The 19,704-nt window shown below is 46.1% G+C and overlaps 1 protein-coding gene across 1 annotated transcript; it reads right to left on the minus strand.

Moving 5' to 3' along the window:
* Positions 1-1,372: 1,372 nt before the first annotated feature.
* LOC135542919 (coiled-coil domain-containing protein 81-like) lies at positions 1,373-19,509 on the minus strand. Its single transcript, XM_064970058.1, has 9 exons — positions 19,414-19,509; positions 19,134-19,195; positions 8,660-8,813; positions 7,033-7,295; positions 6,692-6,818; positions 5,908-5,921; positions 5,686-5,825; positions 2,741-2,852; positions 1,373-1,396 (listed from the first exon to the last, which is right to left on the minus strand). The coding sequence occupies exons 1-9, from the start codon at positions 19,490-19,492 to the stop codon at positions 1,373-1,375; spliced, it is 975 nt and encodes a 324-aa protein (XP_064826130.1). The 5' UTR covers positions 19,493-19,509.
* Positions 19,510-19,704: the final 195 nt, after the last annotated feature.

Below are 19,704 nucleotides of genomic sequence, written 5' to 3' on the forward strand. Positions count from 1 at the left end.
CTCCTATAGGGAAGGATAGGTGATGTTATATACACAGGTAACACCTCCTATAGGGAAGGATAGGTGATGTATATATCCTACACAGGTAACACCTCCTATAGGGAAGGATAGGTGGTAACATGTTATGTTGTATATACACAGGTAACACCTCCTATAGGAAGGATAGGTGATGTTATATACACAGGTAACACAACTCCTATAGGGAAGGGATAGGTGATGTTATATACACAGGTAACACAACTCCTATAGGGAAGGATGGGTGATGACAACTCCTAAAGGGATAGGTGATGTTATACACACAGGTAACACCTCCTTATAGGGAAGGATAGGTGATGTTATACACACAGGTAACAACAACTCCTATAGGGAAGGATAGGTGATGTTATACACACAGGTAACACCTCCTATAGGGAAGGATAGGTGATGTTATACACACAGGTAACACAACTCCTATAGGGAAGGATAGGTGATGTTATACACACAGGTAACACAACTCACAACTCCTATAGGGAAGGATAGGTGATGTTATATACACAGGTAACACCTCCTATAGGGAAGGATAGGTGATGTTATACACAGGTAACACCTCCTATAGGGAAGGATAGGTGATGTTATATACACAGGTAACACCTCCTATAGGGAAGGATAGGTGATGTTATATACACAGGTAACACAACTCCTATAGGGAAGGATAGGTGATGTTATATACACAGGTAACACCTCCTATAGGGAAGGATAGGTGATGTTATATACACAGGTAACACAACTCCTATAGGGAAGGATAGGTGATGTTATATACACAGGTAACACCTCCTATAGGGAAGGATAGGTGATGTAAGATACACAGTAACACCTCCTATAGGGAAGGATAGGTGATGTTATATACACAGGTAACACCTCCTATAGGGAAGGATAGGTGATGTCATATACACAGGTAACACAACTCCTATAGGGAAGGGATAGGTGATGTGCATACACACAGGTAGCACTCCTAGGGAAGGATAGGTGATGTTGCTTTGCAGGCAACAACTCCTATAGGGAAGGATAGGTGATGTTATACACACAGGTAACACCTCCTATAGGGAAGGATAGGTGATGTTATACACACAGGTGGCCTAACCCTATAGGGAAGGATAGGTGATGTTATACACACAGGTAACACAACTCACAACTCCTAGGAAGGATAGGTGATGTTATATACACAGGTAACACCTCCTATAGGGAAGATAGGTGATGTTATACACAGGTAACACCTCCTATAGGGGGAAGGATAGGTGATGTTATATACACAGGTAACACAACTCCTATAGGGAAGGATAGGTGATGTTATATACACAGGTAACACAACTCCTATAGGGAAGGATAGGTGACGTTATATACACAGGTAACACAACTCCTATAGGGAAGGATAGGTGATGTTATATACACAGGTAACACCTCCTATAGGGAAGGATAGGTGATGTTATATACACAGGTAACACCTCCTATAGGGAAGGATAGGGTGATGTTATATACACAGGTAACACAACTCCTATAGGGAAGGGATAGGTGATGTTATACACACAGGTAACACTCTATAGGGAAGGATAGGTGATGTTATATACACAGGTAACACAACTCTATAGGGAAGGATAGGTGATGTTATATACACAGGTAACACCTCTATAGGGAAGGATAGGCGATGTTATATACACAGGTAACACAACTCCTATAGGGAAGGGATAGGTGATGTCATACACACAGGTAACACCTCCTATAGGGAAGGATAGGTGATGTTATATATACAGGTAACACCTCCTATAGGGAAGGATAGGTGATGTTATATACACAGGTAACACCTCCTATAGGGAAGGATAGGTGATGTTATATACACAGGTAACACAACTCCTATAGGGAAGGATAGGTGATGTTATATACACAGGTAACACAACTCCTATAGGGAAGGATAGGTGATGTTATATACACAGGTAACACAACTCCTATAGGGAAGGATAGGTGATGTTATACACACAGGTAACACCTCCTATAGGGAAGGATAGGTGATGTTATATACACAGGTAACACCTCCTATTGGGAAGGATAGGTGATGTTATATACACAGGTAACACCTCCTATAGGGAAGGATAGGTGATGTTATATACACAGGTACACCTCTATAGGGAAGGATAGGTGATGTTATATACACAGGTAACACCTCCTATAGGGAAGGATAGGTGATGTTATATACACAGGTAACACCTCCTATAGGGAAGGATAGGTGATGTTATATACACAGGTAACACCTCCTATAGGGAAGGATAGGTGATGTTATATACACAGGTAACACAACTCCTATAGGGAAGGATAGGTGATGTTATATACACAGGTAACACAACTCCTATAGGGAAGGATAGGTGATGTTATATACACAGGTAACACCTCCTATAGGGAAGGATAGGTGATGTTATACACACAGGTAACACAACTCCTATAGGGAAGGATAGGTGATGTTATATACACAGGTAACACAACTCCTATAGGGAAGGATAGGTGATGTTATACACAGGTAACACCTCCTATAGGGAAGGATAGGTGATGTTATACACACAGGTAACACCTCCTATAGGGAAGGATAGGTGATGTTATATACACAGGTAACACCTCCTATAGGGAAACACACAGTTGTTGGTTGATTGATTGATTGATTGATACCCCTCATACACACCCACAAAAGCAGAGTGTCCGGCACACACACACACACCTGTCCAGCCCTGTTGTGGTTGACACAGGGCATGTCCAGGTGAGAGTCCCCCCTCTTCACCTTCCCCTCCTTCAGAGCAGCACCCTCCAGTGGTAGGATAGACACTGTGGACCTACAGGACAGCAGGTTGGAAACAGATAGCAGATAGCAGAAACAGATATCTTTCAGATCAGGAGCTATTCAACCACAGTCCTGGGTTATCTTTCAGATCAGGGGCTATTCAACCACAGTCCTGGGTTATCTTTCAGCTCAGGGGCTATTCAACCACAGTCCTGGGTTATCTTTCAGCTCAGGGGCTATTCAACCACAGTCCTAGGTTATCTTTCAGATCAGGGGCTATTCAACCACAGTCCTGGGTTATCTTTCAGCTCAGGAGCTATTCAACCACAGTCCTGGGTTATCTTTCAGCTCAGGGGCTATTCAACCACAGTCCTGGGTTATCTTTCAGATCAGGGGCTATAGCTGCCTTAATTTTGCTGGACCCCAGGAAGAGTAGTGGAGATCCATAATAAATGCAAATACAATCGCAGTCCTGGGTTATCTTTCAGACCAGGGGCTATTCAACCACAGTCCTGGGAGACCAAAATACACCTGGTTATGTACCCCAAATGGCACCCTATTCCCATAGTGCACTTCGTTTGACCAAACGAACACACACCCATCACAAATACACACACACACACCACCGTCACTTTCTCCTGCACAGCCGGAGCCAAGTGATAATTGAAGGCTTCCAATAGGGTGTCATTGGGGACGCAGACAGTGTCTGTATGGACGGAGGAACGTCCAGAGGGTCTAGTTTCAGAGTCTAGGGCCACGGGACCGCTGTGGGGGGTGCAGGGGCAGGCTAAACCTCAGGGCACACTGTCTGAATGATCAGGTGGTGACAGGTGAGGAACTGTCCCACACAGGGAGAGCTGCATCATTCATGGAGCCACTACCCCCGGACAGGACAGTAACACAAGTACCCTCTCCTAAACTCATGCAGATTGCCCAAGGGTGTGTTCCAATAATATAATAAAAACTTGTTCACTACTTCCCATAAATCTAAAAGCATTGAATTGGAGGCATGGGGCTACTGGGAGTTTCCACCATATTTCTTATAAATTAGTCATTTCCTTTCAAATCAGTGAAGGGAAGTGAACAAGTACACACTTTGGGAGGAAGGAGAGATAATTGGGACATAGCCTAGGTATTGGGTCTTCAGGTCTTAGCCACTGAATTTAACTTATTACTGGGTCAGAGAGCTAATGCAAGTCTACAGGTCTTAGTCAAGGCTCTTAATTTAACTCAGAGAGCTAACGCAAGTCTTCAGGTCTTAGAATTTAACTTATTTGGGTAAAACATAAGGATAGCTCTTAGAAGTGATGATTAAAACACTGGTTTCCAAACTGGTTTTCTGTTAAATTATGCAATCTGCTGTAGGCTGGGAGTGGGGTCTTGTGTTACAGTCCTGGATTAACAGGGTTAGAGAGTCTTGTGTCTCTGTCCTGGATTAACAGGTGTAAAGGTGAGACCTACCAGGGTCAAGCTTCACTCACTATCCTGTGGCAGTGTGTGATAATTTATTTATTTTTTAACCTTTATTTAACTAGGCAAGTCAGTTAAGAACAAATTCTTATTTTCAATGGCGGCCTAGGAACAGTGGGTTAGCTGCCTGTTCAGGGGTCAGAACGACAGATTTGTACCTTGTCAGCTCGGGGGTTGTAACTTGCAACCTTCCGGTTACGAGTCCAACACTCTAACCACTAGGCTACCCTGCCGCCCCAATGTCCCAAATGGCACCCTATTCCTTATGTAGTGCACTACCTTTGATCAAAGCCCTATGAAGTAGTGCACTACTTTTGATCAAAGCCCTATGAAGTAGTGCACTACTTAACATATGGAATATGGTGCCATGGGATGCAGCCTGGTCAGTAGGAGATGAGGTTAACAGTGTTAGCCGACAATAGCTGGGGTTAGCAGTGTTAGCCGACAATAGGTGGGGTTAACAGTGTTAGCCGACAATAGCTGGGGTTAGTAGTGTTAGCCGACAATAGCTGGGGTTAACAGTGTTAGCCGACAATAGCTGGGGTTAGCAGTGTTAGCGACAATAGCTGGGGTTAGTAGTGTTAGCCGAAATAGCTGGGGTTAACAGTGTTAGCCGACAATAGGTGGGGTTAACAGTGTTAGCCGACAATAGCTGGGGTTAGTAGTGTTAGCCGACAATAGCTGGGGTTAGCAGTGTTAGCCGACAATAGCTGGGGTTAGTAGTGTTAGCCGACAATAGCTGGGGTTAGCAGTGTTAGCCGACAATAGCTGGGGTTAACAGTGTTAGCCGACAATAGCTGGGGTTAGCAGTGTTAGCCGACAATAGCTGGGGTTAGCAGTGAGACCGACAATAGCTGGGATAAGTAGTGAGGCCGACAATAGCTGGGGTTAGCAGTGAGGCCGACAATAGCAGGGGTTAGCAGTGAGGCCGACAATAGCTGGGGTTAGCAGTGAGGCCGACAATGGCTGGGGTTAACAGTGAGGCCGGAAATGGCTGGGGTTAGCAGTGAGGCCGACAATAGCTGGGGTTAGCAGTGAGGCCGACAATAGCAGGGGTTAGCAGTGAGGCCGACAATAGCTGGGGTTAGCAGTGAGGCCGACAATAGCTGGGTTAACAGTGTTAGCCGACAATAGCAGGGGTTAGCAGTGAGGCCGACAATAGCTGGGGTTAGCAGTGAGGCCGACAATAGCTGGGTTAACAGTGTTAGCCGACAATAGCAGGGGTTAGCAGTGAGGCCGACAATAGCTGGGTTTAGCAGTGAGGCCGACAATGGCTGGGGTTAACAGTGTTAGCCTACAATAGCTGGGGTTAGCAGTGAGGCCGACAATAGCTGGGGTTAGCAGTGAGGCCGACGACAGTTGGGGTTAGCAGTGAGTCCGACGATAACTGGGGTTAGCAGTGAGGCCGACAGTACCTGTCAGTGTTGGTCTCCGCTGGAGGTCTGGGCTCCAGGTCATCAGTGAGACTGATCCCGTTGACCTTGGCTGGGTGCAGGGTGTGTCTGGATCTGGACTGCGGAGTCACCAGGGATTCTGGGTAAACGTGGTAACATAACTACAGGTGAGAAAGACTGCAGATGAAGAGACATACATGTTCTGGGATACGCCCAAGTCTAGATAATGTTATATCAGCTTACCTTTCTCTCCAACACTGGGTTATCAAGGTTAAGTGAGAGCAACACATATCACTCACCAGAGACGTTACACCCATTAAAACCCTCAATCTGATCGAGATATTCACTGAGTTAATCCAAATCAAATAAATATGGTCATCAGTTGAATATGGTGATCAATTGAATATGGTCATCAGTTGAATATGGTCATCAGTTGAATATAGTCATCAGTTGAATATGGTCATCAATTGAATATGGTCATCAGTTGAATATGGTGATCAATTGAATATGGTCATCAGTTGAATATAGTCATCAATTGAATATGGTCATCAATTGAATATGGTCATCAATTGAATATGGTCATCAATTGAATTTGGTCATCAATTGAATTTGGTCATCAATTGAATATAGTCATCAATTGAATATGGTCATCAATTGAATATAGTCATCAGTTGAATATGGTCATCAATTGAATATAGTCATCAATTGACTATGGTCATCAGTTGAATATGGTCATCAGTTGAATATAGTCATCAATTGAATATAGTCATCAATTGAATATAGTCATCAATTGAATATGGTCATCAGTTGAATATGGTGATCAATTGAATATGGTCATCAGTTGAATATGGTCATCAGTTGAATATGGTCATCAGTTGAATATGGTCATCAATTGAATATGGTCATCAGTTGAATATGGTCATCAATTCAATTTGGCCATAAAACCCCTTGTTTTTAGAGGACTAGATTACACCACTGTCTCTCCCTCACCTCCATTCTTCTTCTTCCTGTCTGAGTCTGTCTGGACCTGGGCCAGGGCCTCCTCTCCCAGTCCTTCCCCCCTGTTCGGAAGAGATCCTGGGGAGGATGATGGCGTTGCTGGTCCCTGTTATGCTGGATCTCTCAAACAGGACAGAGTTGCTGGTGCCAGGTCTCTGGGATAGAGAGTGGAGTAGGGGAATTGTCATCAACACAAATACAAACGCACTTCATACCTGCACACCTGCTCACTCTCTCTCTCTGTCTGTCTCTCACACACACACACACACACACACACACACACACACACACACACACACACACACACACACCCTACCCAACCCAACCCCATACGCACACTACCTACATGACATATCTAATACACCCTACTGACATTGGAGAGTGCCAAGAGCAGCTTCCGCTGCCGTCCAGGGAGGTGACAAAGTCGTGGTAGAACTTCATCTTGACTTTGCTCCGGCAGAACAACAGCTCTCCGATGGCGTGGAAGGTGAAGAGGACTGAGCGTCCGGCGGCCACGGCTCTCAGCAACACCAGCAGAGTCTCTCTCACACAGCCCTCCACCACGTGACGCTCAAACGGGCTCTCCACAGACAGGGCTGTGAAGTTGAGCTGGACCAGTGGCACGTCTCCTGCTGTGAAGACAGATGGATAACTCACATTCCTAGTGTTAGTGTACTGGTCTCCTGTGATGATTAACCAGCTTGTCTTGAGACCTGAAGACTTGGTTATCCAGGTTAAAGCTATAGGCTTTAGCTCAGCAGTCGTGTATAGACAGACAACCTGGGTTGGATAAGAGTCAGCCACACCAAGATGGCTCTCTCCATCCCATTCCAACATGCTCTCCACAGACAGAGATAGTAACACACCAAGATGGCTCTCTCTATCCCACCCCCAACATGCTCTCCACAGACAGAGATATTAACAGACCAAGATGGCTCTCTATCCCACCCCAACATGCTCTCCACAGACAGAGATAGTAACACACCAAGATGGCTCTCTCTATCCCACCCCCAACATGCTCTCCACAGACAGAGATATTAACACACCAAGATGGCTCTCTCTATCCCACCCCCAACATGCTCTCCTCAGACATAGTAACACACCAAGATGGCTCTCTCTATCCCACCCCAACATGCTCTCCACAGACAGAGATATTAACACACCAAGATGGCTCTCTCTATCCCACCCCCAACATGCTCTCCACAGACAGAGATATTAACAGACCAAGATGGCTCTCTCTATCCCACCCCCAACATGCTCTCCACAGAGATATTAACACACCAAGATGGCTCTCTCTATCCCACCCCCAACATGCTCTCCACAGACAGAGATAGTAACAGACCAAGATGGCTCTCTCTATCCCACCCCCAACATGCTCTCTACAGACAGAGATAGTAACACACCAAGATGGCTCTCTATATCCCACCCCCAACATGCTCTCCACAGACAGATATTAACACACCAAGATGGCTCTCTCTATCCCACCCCCAACATGCTCTCCTCAGACATAGTAACACACCAAGATGGCTCTCTATCCCACCCCCAACATGCTCTCTACAGACAGAGATATTAACACACCAAGATGGCTCTCTCTATCCCACCCCCAACATGCTCTCCACAGACAGAGATATTAACACACCAAGATGGCTCTCTCTATCCCACCCCCAACATGCTCTCCACAGACAGGCCTGGGAAGTTGAGCTGAACCAGTGGCACATCCCCTAGTGACGACGGACGGACAGACGGGTAGCACAGGCACACGCATAGAAATACAACGACTAGAACGGACATGTCATCGTGTTGCTACTGCTAAAAGCAACACTTGATTTAGACACACAGCTGTGCACCGGGTTTTTTCACAACTCAGGCTTGACATCTGCGATCGTTCACATAAACGCGCTTAGCGTTAACAGACGATGTCTCATGTGTGTGTCTGTCTGTGTGCGTGCGTGCGTGCGTACGCACCCCGTGTGTGTGTGTGTTCTGGCCCACTCACCTGCAGACAGCGGTTTGACCTGCTTGAGGCCGTGTGACTGGGACAGCTTCTCAGAGAGCAGGAAGATGGGTCGCTGGATCAAAACAAACTTGTTGCCTACGTCCAGCTTCTGCTGAGAGAAGGTGAAGGATCCCAGGCCTGCAATGTAGACCCCCTGGACAGACAGACAGACAGACAGACAGACAGACAGACAGACAGACAGACAGACAGACAGACAGACAGACAGACAGACAGACAGACAGACAGACAGACAGACACAACAAGTTGTCAACCAGTTCTCCTAGACCTGATGATGAATATAGCTGAAAGACATCATGACTATTTATGCCTCTACTATTTATCATATGTCATATTTACTTCCCTAATGTTTCCTGACTTTCCTCAAAGCTAAAAGATTTCTTAATCTCACTGAAAATTGGGCAATAAAATAGTTTCCAGCTTCAAATCTGTTACAAAATAGTCCAATTTTAGAGTTTATATTCATACACAGACCAAAAGGTAAAGTTAAATTAAATTAATTCCAATCCCAATTAAACTACAACAGCTGGTTTTATTGGCTGACTGGCATCGCTCAGAGAGCAGCAGCCTGTGCCCTTTTCTCTCACTTGTAGAAAGCAGAGAGCAGCAGCCTGCGCCCTTTTCTCTCACTTGTAGAAAGCAGAGAGCAGCAGCCTGCGCCCTTTTCTCTCACTTGTAGAAAGCAGAGAGCAGCAGCCTGCGCCCTTTTCTCTCACTTGTAGAAAGCAGAGAGCAGCAGCCTGCGCCCTTTTCTCTCACTTGTAGAAAGCAGAGAGCAGCAGCATGCGCCCTTTCTCTCACTTGTAGAAAGCAGAGAGAAGCAGCCTGCGCCCTTTTCTCTCACTTGTAGAAAGCAGAGAGCAGCAGCCTGCGCCTTTTCTCTCACTTGTAGAAAGCAGAGAGCAGCAGCCTGCGCCCTTTCTCTCACTTGTAAGAAAGCAGAGAGCAGCAGCCTGCGCCCCTCTCTCACTTGTAGAAAGCAGAGAGCAGCAGCCTGCGCCCTTTTCTCTCACTTGTAGAAAGCAGAGAGAAGCAGCCTGCGCCCTTTTCTCTCACTTGTAGAAAGCAGAGAGAAGCAGCCTGCGCCCCTTTTCTCTCACTTGTAGAAAGCAGAGAGCAGCAGCCTGCGCCCTTTTCTCTCACTTGTAGAAAGCAGAGAGCAGCAGCCTGCGCCCTTTTCTCTCACTTGTAGAAAGCAGAGAGCAGCAGCCTGCGCCCTTTTCTCTCACTTGTAGAAAACAGAGAGCAGCAGCCTGCGCCCTTTTCTCTCACTTGTAGAAAGCAGAGAGCAGCAGCCTGCGCCCTTTTCTCTCACTTGTAGAAAGCAGAGAGCAGCAGCCGCCACACACAGAGACGCGTACAAAGCTCTCCCTCGCCCTCCATTTGGTAAATCCGACCACAACTCTATCCCCCTGATTCCTGCTTACAAGCAAAAATTAAAGCAGGAAGCACGAGTGACTCGTTCTATAAAAAAGTGGTCAGATGAAGCAGATGCTAAACTAAAGGACTGTTTTGCTATCACAGACTGGAACATGTTCCGGGATTCTTCTGATGGCATTGAGGAGTACACCACATCAGTCACGGGCTTTATCAATAAGTACATTGAGGACGTCATCCCCACAGTGACTGTACGTACATACCCCAACCAGAAGCCATGGATTACAGGCAACATTCGCACTGAGCTAAAGGGTATAGCTGCCGCTTTCAAGGTTTTATTTTTTATTTTATTTTTTTATTTCACCTTTATTTAACCAGGTAGGCTAGTTGAGAACAAGTTCTCATTTGCAACTGCGACCTGGCCAAGATAAAGCATAGCAGTGTGAACAGGCAACACAGAGTTACACATTGAGTAAACAATAAACAAGTCAATAACACAGTTAGGTGCGGGACTCTAACCCGGATACTTACAAGAAATCCTGCTATGCCCCGTGACGAACCATCAAACAGGCAAAGCGTCAATACAGGGCTAAGATTGAATCACACTACACCGGCTCCGAAGCTCGTCTTACGTGGCAGGGCTTGCAAACTATTACAGACTACAAACGGCAGCACAGCCGCGAGCTGCCCAGTGACACGAGCCTACCAGACGAGCTAAATCACTTCCATGCTCGCTTCGAGGGAAGCAACACTGAGGCATGCATGAGAGCATCAGCTGTTCTGGATGACTGTGTGATCACGCTATCCGTAGCCGATGTGTGTAAGACCTTTAAACAGGTCAACATACACAAGGCTGCGGGGCCAGACGGACTACCAGGACGTATGCTCCGGGCATGTGCTGACCAACTGGCAGGTGTCTTCACTGACATTTTCAACATGTCCCTGATTGAGTCTGTAATACCAACATGTTTCAAGCAGACCACCATTGTCCCTGTGCCCATGAACACAAAGGCAACGTGCCTATATGACTACAGACCCGTAGCACTCACGTCCGTGGCCATGAAGTGCTTTAAAAGGTTGGTAATGGCTCACATCAACACCATTATCCCAGAACCCTAGACCCACTCCAATTTGCATACCGCCCAAACAGATCCACAGATGATGCAATCTCTATTGCACTCCACACTGCCCTTTCCCACCTGCACAAAAGGAACACTTATGTGAGAATGCTATTCATTGACTACAGCTCAGCGTTCAACACCATTGTACCCTCAAAGCTCATCACTAAGCTAAGGATCCAGGGTCTTAACACCTCCCTCTACAACTGGATCCTGGACTTCCTGACGGGCTGCCCCCAGGTGGTGATGTTAGGTAGCAACACATCTGCCACGCTGATCCTTAACCCTGGCACTCCCCAGGGGTATGTGCTTAGTCCCCTCCTGTACTCCCTGTTCACTCACGACTGCATGGCCAGGCACAACTCCAACACCATCATTAAGTTTGCAGACGACGCAACTGTGTTAGGCCTGATCACCGACAACGACGAGACAGCCTATAGAGAGGAGGTCAGAGACCTGGCCGGGCGGTGCCAGAATAACAACCTATCCCTAAACGTAACCAAGACTAAGGAGATGATTGTGGACTACAGGAAAAGGAGGACCGAGCACGCCCCCATTCTCATCGACGGGGCTGTAGTGGAGCAGGTTGAGAGCTTCAAGTTCCTTGGTGTCCACATCAACAACAAACTAGAATGGGCCAAACACACCAAGACAGTTGTGAAGAGGACACGACAAAGCCTATTCCCTCTCAGGAAACTAAAAAGATTTGGCATTAGTCCTGAGATCCTCAAAAGGTTCTACAGCTGCAACTTCGAGAGCATCCTGACTGGTTGCATCACTGCCTGGTACGGCAATTGCTCAGCCACTGACCGTAAGGCACTACAAAGGGTAGTGCATATGGCCCAGTACATCTCTGGGGCTAAACTGCCTGCCATCCAGGATCTCTACACCAGGCGGTGTCAGATGAAGGTCCTAAAAATTGTCAAAGGCCCCAGCCACCCCAGTCATAGACTGTTCTCTCTACTACCGCATGGCAAGCGGTACCGGAGTGCCAAGTCTAGGACAAAAAGGCGTTTCAACAGTTTTTACCCCAGGTAATCAAATGAACAGGTAATCAAATGGCTACCCGGACTATATTCTACCTGTAGTCTACCTGATCCCTACCTGTAGCCTACCTGATCCCTACCTGTAGCCTACCTGATCCCTACCTGTAGTCTACCTGATACCTACTTGTAGCCTACCTGGTCCCTACCTGTAGCCCACCTGATCCCTACCTGTAGTCTACCTGATCCCTACCTGTAGCCTACCTGATGCCTACCTGATCCCTACCTGTAGCCTACCTGGTCCCTACCTGTAGCCTACCTGGTCCCTACCTGTAGCCCACCTGATCCCTACCTGTAGTCTATCTGCCTCTGGAATAAACAACCATGCATTTCCATCTCTCACTCGATCAGTTTTGCTTGTCCATCTTCCTCAGTTAAAATTAGATATTTTTGCAGATCTATCTTGCTGGCAAAACATCATTAAACACTACTAAGTTATTTATCTATAGTGTGGAATATAATAATATATAATAATCACCACCTGCGTAGGTAACATAATAGTTCACCAGGGAAATGCTGCAATCTATATTCTCAGAGCCACATTGTTTGTTGAAAAATTATAGAAAAAGCACTGAGACTGCACTTGTGAAGGTGATAAATGACCTTTTAATGGTGTCAGACCGAGGCTCTGCATCTGTCCTCGTGCTCCTAGACCTTAGTGCTGCTTTTGATACCATCGATCACCACATTCTTTTGGAGATATTGGAAACCCAAATTGGTCTACGCGAACAAGTTCTGGCCTGGTTTAGATCTTATCTGTTGGAAAGAGATCCGTTTGTCTCTGTGAATGGTTTGAAGCCCCAAAATTGTCCTCACTAGAAGCCTGTGTTTCAGACATAAGGAAGTGGATGGCTGCAAACTTTCTAACTTTTAAACTCGGACAAAATAGAGATGCTTGTTCTAGGTCCCAAGAAACAAAGAGATCTTCTGTTGAATCTGACAATTAACCTTGATGGTTGTACAGTCGTCTCAAATAAAGATGTGAAGGACCTCGGCGTTACTCTGGACCCTGATCTTTCTTTTGACGAACATATCAAGACTGTTTCAAGGACAGCTTTTTCCATCTACGTAACATTGCAAAAATCAGAAACTTTCTGTCCAAAAATGATTCAGAAAAATGAATCCATGCTTTTGTTACATCTAGGTTAGACTACTGCAATGCACTACTTTCCAGCTACCCGGATAAAGCATTAAATAAACTTCAGTTAGTGCTAAATACGGCTGCTAGAATCCTGACTAGAACCAAAAGATTTGATCATATTACTCCAGTGCTAGCCTCCCTACACTGGCTTCCTGTCAAGGCAAGGGCTGATTTCAAGGTTTTTACTGCTAACCTACAAAGCATTATATGGGCTTGCTCCTACCTATCTTTCCGATTTGGTCCTGCCATACATACCTACACGTACGCTACGGTCACAAGGCGCAGGCCTCCTAATTGTCCCTAGAATTTCTAAGCAAACAGCTGGAGGCATGGCTTTCTCCTATAGAGCTCCATTTTTATGGAATGGTCTGCCTACCCACGTGAGAGACGCAAACTCGGTCTCAACCTTTAAGTCTTTACTGAAAACTCATCTCTTCTCTTTTATGATTGAGTGTAGTCTGGCCCAGGAGTGTGAAGGTGAATGGAAAGGTTCTGGAGCAACGAACCGCCCTTGTTGTCTCTGCCTGGCCGGTTCCCCTCTCTCCACTGGGATTCTCTGCCTCTAACCCTATTACAGGGCCTGAGTTACTGGCTTACTGGTGCTCTTTCATGCCGTCCCTAGGAGGGGTGCGTCACTTGAGGGGGTTGAGTCACTGACGTGATCTTCCTGTCTGGGTTGGTGCCCCCCCTTTGGTTTGTGCTGTAGCGGAGATCTTTGTGGGCTATACTCGGCCTTTTCTCAGGATGGTAAGTTGGTGGTTGAAGATAACCCGGTGGGGTTATATCCTTCCTGTTTGGCCCTGTCCTGGGGTATCATCGGACGGGGCCATAGTGTCTCCTGACCCTTCCGGTCTCAGCCTCCAGTATTTATGCTGCAGTAGTTTATGTGTCGGGGGGCTAGGGTTAGTTTGTTATATCTGGAGTACTTCTCCTGTCTTATCCGGTGTCCTGTGTGAATTTAAGTATGCTCTCTCTAATTCTCTCTTTCTCTCTTTCTTTCTCTCTCTTGGAGGACTTGAGCCCTAGGACCATGCCTCAGGACAACCTGGCATGATGACTCCTTGCTGTCCCCAGTCCACCTGGCCGTGCTGCTGCTCCAGTTTCAACTGTTCTGCCTGCGGCTATGGAACCCTGACCTGTTTACCGGATGTGCTACCTGTCCCAGACCTGCTGTTTTCAACTCTGTAGAGACAGCAGGAGCGGTAGAGATACTCTTAATGATCGGGAATGAAAAGCCAACTGACATTTACTCCTGAGGTGCTGACTTGCTGCACCCTCGACAACTACTGTGATTATTATTATTTGACAACGCTGGTCATTTATGAACACTTGAACATCTTGGCCATGATCTGTTATAATCTCCACCCGGCACAGCCAGAAGAGGGCTGGCCACCCCTCATAGCCTGGTTCCTCTCTAGGTTTCTTCCTAGATTTTGGCCTTTCTAGGGAGTTTTTCCTAGCCACCGTGCTTCTACACCTGCATTGCTTGCTGTTTGGGGTTTTAGGCTGGGATTCTGTACAGCACTTTGAGATATCAGCTGATGTAGGAAGGGCTATATAAATACATTTGATTTGATTTGATCCCCAGAATCTGCTTCAATATTCGCAGAATGTTTCCCTTCCATGGAGATGAAAGGAAACACACAAATGAACTGGCGCACACATGAGGATCATCTCTGACTGAAGCACACGAGACAATGACACTGTCATGGTACACTGTGGGCTTACGTTCGACAAGGGTGGCTTCATACAGCCAATAGCAGGGCAGTCTGCAACCTTTTTCATGTGGGGTGCCAATTTACAATTCATCCTACCATTTATAAAGATCTGCGTACCAGTTATGATTTTCATATACGCATTGTAAGATATCTAACTGTGCCCAAAACATTTCTAGCTGGCCACAGACTAAATAGTTATATACAGTGCATTCAGAAGTTATTCAGACCCGTTGACTTACTTCACATTATGTTACGTTACAACCTAATTCTAAAATGTACACAAAATACCCCATAATGACAAAGCAAAAACAGGTTTAAAAAATACAACTGAAATATTAAATTTACATAAATATTCAGACCCTTTACTCAGTACTTTGTTGAAGCACCTTTGGCAGCGATTACAGCCTCGAGCCTTCCTGGGTATGAAACTACAAGCTTGGCCCACCTGTATTTGGGGAGTTTCTCCCATTCTTCTCTGCAGATCCTCTCAAGCTCTGTCAGGTTGGATGGGGAGCATTGCTGGACAACTATTTTCAGGTCTATCCAGAGATTTTTAGATCGGGTTCAAGTCCGGGCTCTGGCTGGGCCTCTCAAGGACATTCAGACACTTGTCCCGAAGCCACTCCTGCATTCTCTTGGCTGTGTGCTGAGGGTCGTTGTCCTGTTGGAAGGTGAATCTCCGCCCCAGTCTGAGGTCCTGAGCACTCTGGAGCAGGTTTTCATCAAGGTTCTTTCTGTACTTGCTCCTTTCATCTTTCCTTCGATCCTGACTAGTCTCACAGTCCCTGTCGCTGAAAAACATACCCACTGCATGATGCTGCCACCACCATGCTTCACTGCAGGGATGGTGCCAGGCATCCTCCAGACGTGATGCTTGGCATTCAGGCCAAAGAGTTTTTCATGGTCTGAGTATTCCTTTAGATGTCTTTTAGCAAACTCCAAGCGAGCTGTCATGTGCCTTTTACTGAGGAGTGGCTTTCATCTGACCACTCTACCATAAAGGCCAGATTGGTGGAGTGCTGCAGAGATGGTTGTCCTTCTGGAAGTTTTTCCCATCTCTACAGAGGAACTCTGGAGCTCTGTCAGAGTGACCATTGGGTTCTCCCCCGATTGCTCAGTTTGGCCGGGCAACCAGTGATCTTGGGGACCTTCAATGCTGCAGAAATATTGTGGTACTCTTCCCCAGATCTGTGCCTCAACACAATCCTGTCTCGGAGCTCTATGGACAATTCCTTCAACCGCATGGCTTGGTTTTTGCTCTGACATGCACTGTCAACTGTGGGACCTTATATAGACAGGTGTGTGCCTTTCCAAATCATGTCTAATCAATGAAATTTACCACAGGTGGACTCCAATCAAGTTGTAGAAACATTTCAAGGAGGATCAATCGAAACAAGATGCACCTGAGCTCAATTTTGAGTCTCATAGCAAATGGTCTAAATGCTTATGTAAGTAAGGTATTTATGTTTTTTATTTGTATTAATTTGTGGAAAAAATTCAACATTTATTAAAAAAAAAATTTTTTTTAGATAAAGGCTGTAACGTAACAAAATGTGGAAAAGGGGAAGGTGTCTAAATGCTTTCCGAATGTCCTGAAGCTGACGACTCGACAGAGGCACTATCCATTCAGCACCACATCACGGAGCTCCACTATTCCTGTACTGAGGCGCTGTCCAATCAGAGGTGCTGAATCACGGGCGTGGTTTTAGCACCTTTTCAAAAGTAGATTTTCCTTTTGTATTTCGCAATATTCGTCATTCTTTAGTCGAGTTTGTTTGTCTTCATGCGTCCTTGTCGATTGTAGGCCTAAGTAAGTCTGATGTAGGCTATGCCTTCTATTTCAATGCATGTGTAGGATTTATCTGGCAGAATTTGCATTCGCAGTCAGCTGTTTTATGCTCTGGTTACTCAAGCAATCAAAAGTCCTTTTTACATCAGCAGATGTCACGAAGTGCTCATACAGAAACCCAGCCTAAAAGCCCAAAGAGCAAGCAATGCAGATGTAGAAGCACGGTGGCTAGGAAAAACTCTCTGGAAAGGCAGGAACATAGGAAGAAACCTAGAGAGAAACCAGGCTCAGAGGGGTGGCCAGTCCTCTTCTGGCTGTACTGGGTAGAGAGGAAACAGGCTCTGAGGGGTGGCCAGTCCTCTTCTGGCTGTACTGGGTAGAGAGGAACCAGGCTCTGAGGGGTGGCCAGTCCTCTTCTGGCTGTACTGGGTAGAGAGGAAACAGGCTCTGAGGGGTGGCCAGTCCTCTTCTGGCTGTACTGGGTAGAGAGGAAACAGGCTCTTAGGGGTGGCCAGTCCTCTTCTGGCTGTACTGGGTAGAGAGGAACCAGGCTCTGAAGGGGGGCCAGTCCTCTTCTGGCTGTACTGGGTAGAGAGGAACCAGGCTCTGAGAGGTGGCCAGTCCTCTTCTGGCTGTACTGGGTAGAGAGGAACCAGGCTCTGAAGGGTGGCCAGTCCTCTTCTGGCTGTACTGGGTAGAGAGAAACCAGGCTCTGAAGGGGGGCCAGTCCTCTTCTGGCTGTACTGGGTAGAGAGGAACCAGGCTCTGAGAGGTGGCCAGTCCTCTTCTGGCTGTACTGGGTAGAGAGGAACCAGGCTCTGAAGGGGGGCCAGTCCTCTTCTGGCTGTACTATGTAGAGAGGAACCAGGCTCTGAAGGGTGGCCAGTCCTCTTCTGGCTGTACTGGGTAGAGAGGAACCAGGCTCTGAGGGGTGGCCAGTCCTCTTCTGGCTGTACTGGGTAGAGAGGAACCAGGCTCTGAAGGGGGGCCAGTCCTCTTCTGGCTGTACTATGTAGAGAGGAACCAGGCTCTGAAGGGTGGCCAGTCCTCTTCTGGCTGTACTGGGTAGAGAGGAACCAGGCTCTGAGGGGTGGCCAGTCCTCTTCTGGCTGTACTGGGTAGAGAGGAACCAGGCTCTGAAGGGGGGCCAGTCCTCTTCTGGCTGTACTGGGTAGAGAGGAACCAGGCTCTGAAGGGTGGCCAGTCCTCTTCTGGCTGTACTGGGTAGAGAGGAACCAGGCTCTGAAGGGGGGCCAGTCCTCTTCTGGCTGTGCCAGATGGAGATTATAAGAGTACATGGCCATTAAGGCCAGATCGTTTCACACTGACGCCAGCATTTGATGTCGGGCCTTGTTGTGACTTGATAGCATGTATTATGCATCTATTTCATGTTCACTGTATGTACTGTTCCACAAGTAAATGAGTCAATTTATGACGAGGTTGAGTAGTGGTTGACATTGTAGCCAGTGGTGTAAAGTACTTAAGTAAAAATACTTTAAAATACAACTTAAGTCGTTTTTTGGGGGGATCTGTACTTTGCTTTTCTATTTATATTTTTGACAACTTTTACATTTAGTCCACTGCATTCTCAAAGAAAATAATGTACTTTTTACTCCATACATATTCCTCGACACCCAAAAGTACTCGTTATATTTTGAATGCTCACCAGGACAGAACAATTGTACAATTCACACAGTTATCAACAGAACATCGCTGGTCATCTCTACTGCCTCTGATCTGGCGGACTCACTAAACACAAATGCTTCGTTTGTAAATTAAATCAGAGTTTTGGAGATTGCCCATCTGTCCGTGAAAAAAATAAAACAAGATAATGGTGGCATCAGGTTTGCTTAATATAAGGAATGGATAATGATTTATGCTTTTACTTTTGAAACTTAAGTTTATTTTTGCAATTACATTTACTTTTGATAATTAAGTATATTTAAAAGCAAATACTTTTAGACTTTTACTGGGTGTTTACTTTTACTTGAGTCATTTTCTATGAAGGTATCTTTACTTTTACTCAAGTATGACAATTGGGTCCTTTATCCACCACTGATTGTAGCCTCCACGTGGTGATAATTAATGTCTGATGTCATTTTGTTTGATTTTGCTCTTCATCAAATAGCATTTTAGAGTTTTAAAATGGTGTAGAAATGGAATAAATAAACTTCAACCTCCTAAAAACATCCTCCTTTGTTCTACCCTCGGTTCAGCTGAACTGACTGACCACTGACTAAGGCAATATCGACTTTCTAAAGTGCTCTGACCTTTTGCAAGGTCATCTGTCGCTCCACGAAAGATGACACGTTCGACCAAATGCTGTCAACGTCTGAAATAAAGGAGAACATTTTCAGAACAATTTTCAGAAAATAAAAATTGCTCATATGGCTAAATGCTTTTTAAAAATGACATGCACACCTTGATTCTAAATTGTGCAAAGTTTGCAAACAAATGCGTATAGCCTAGGTGTTTTTACGATGCGGCAAGGTGGGCTATATCTTTTCTACTGTACAATAAAATAGGCTAGAAAGTGTGTCCTGTCCTGACCGTTTTCTGAGAGCTGAGAGAGGGTTGGAAAGGACTTCCTCTCCGCCTCCGACACCACGGACAGCAAGTCGGTCATCATGACAATTAGAGCAAAATCTCTTTAAAAAAAAATAATAAAAGAAACCCAGAGTTGTTTCAGCTCAATCCACGGACTTCCAGATTCGGCTCAATTCACCGATTTCCAGATTCTCCCCCGCCTTCCAGATTCTCCCCAGCCGATAGCCCATTACAGTGCGTCTCCTCGGGTGATAAATCTCGATGCGAAATGCACCCGGGCGCGCAACTCCAACA

The sequence above is a fragment of the Oncorhynchus masou genome, chromosome 7, assembly GCF_036934945.1.
Source record: "Oncorhynchus masou masou isolate Uvic2021 chromosome 7, UVic_Omas_1.1, whole genome shotgun sequence".
Classification (NCBI taxonomy): domain Eukaryota; kingdom Metazoa; phylum Chordata; class Actinopteri; order Salmoniformes; family Salmonidae; genus Oncorhynchus; species Oncorhynchus masou.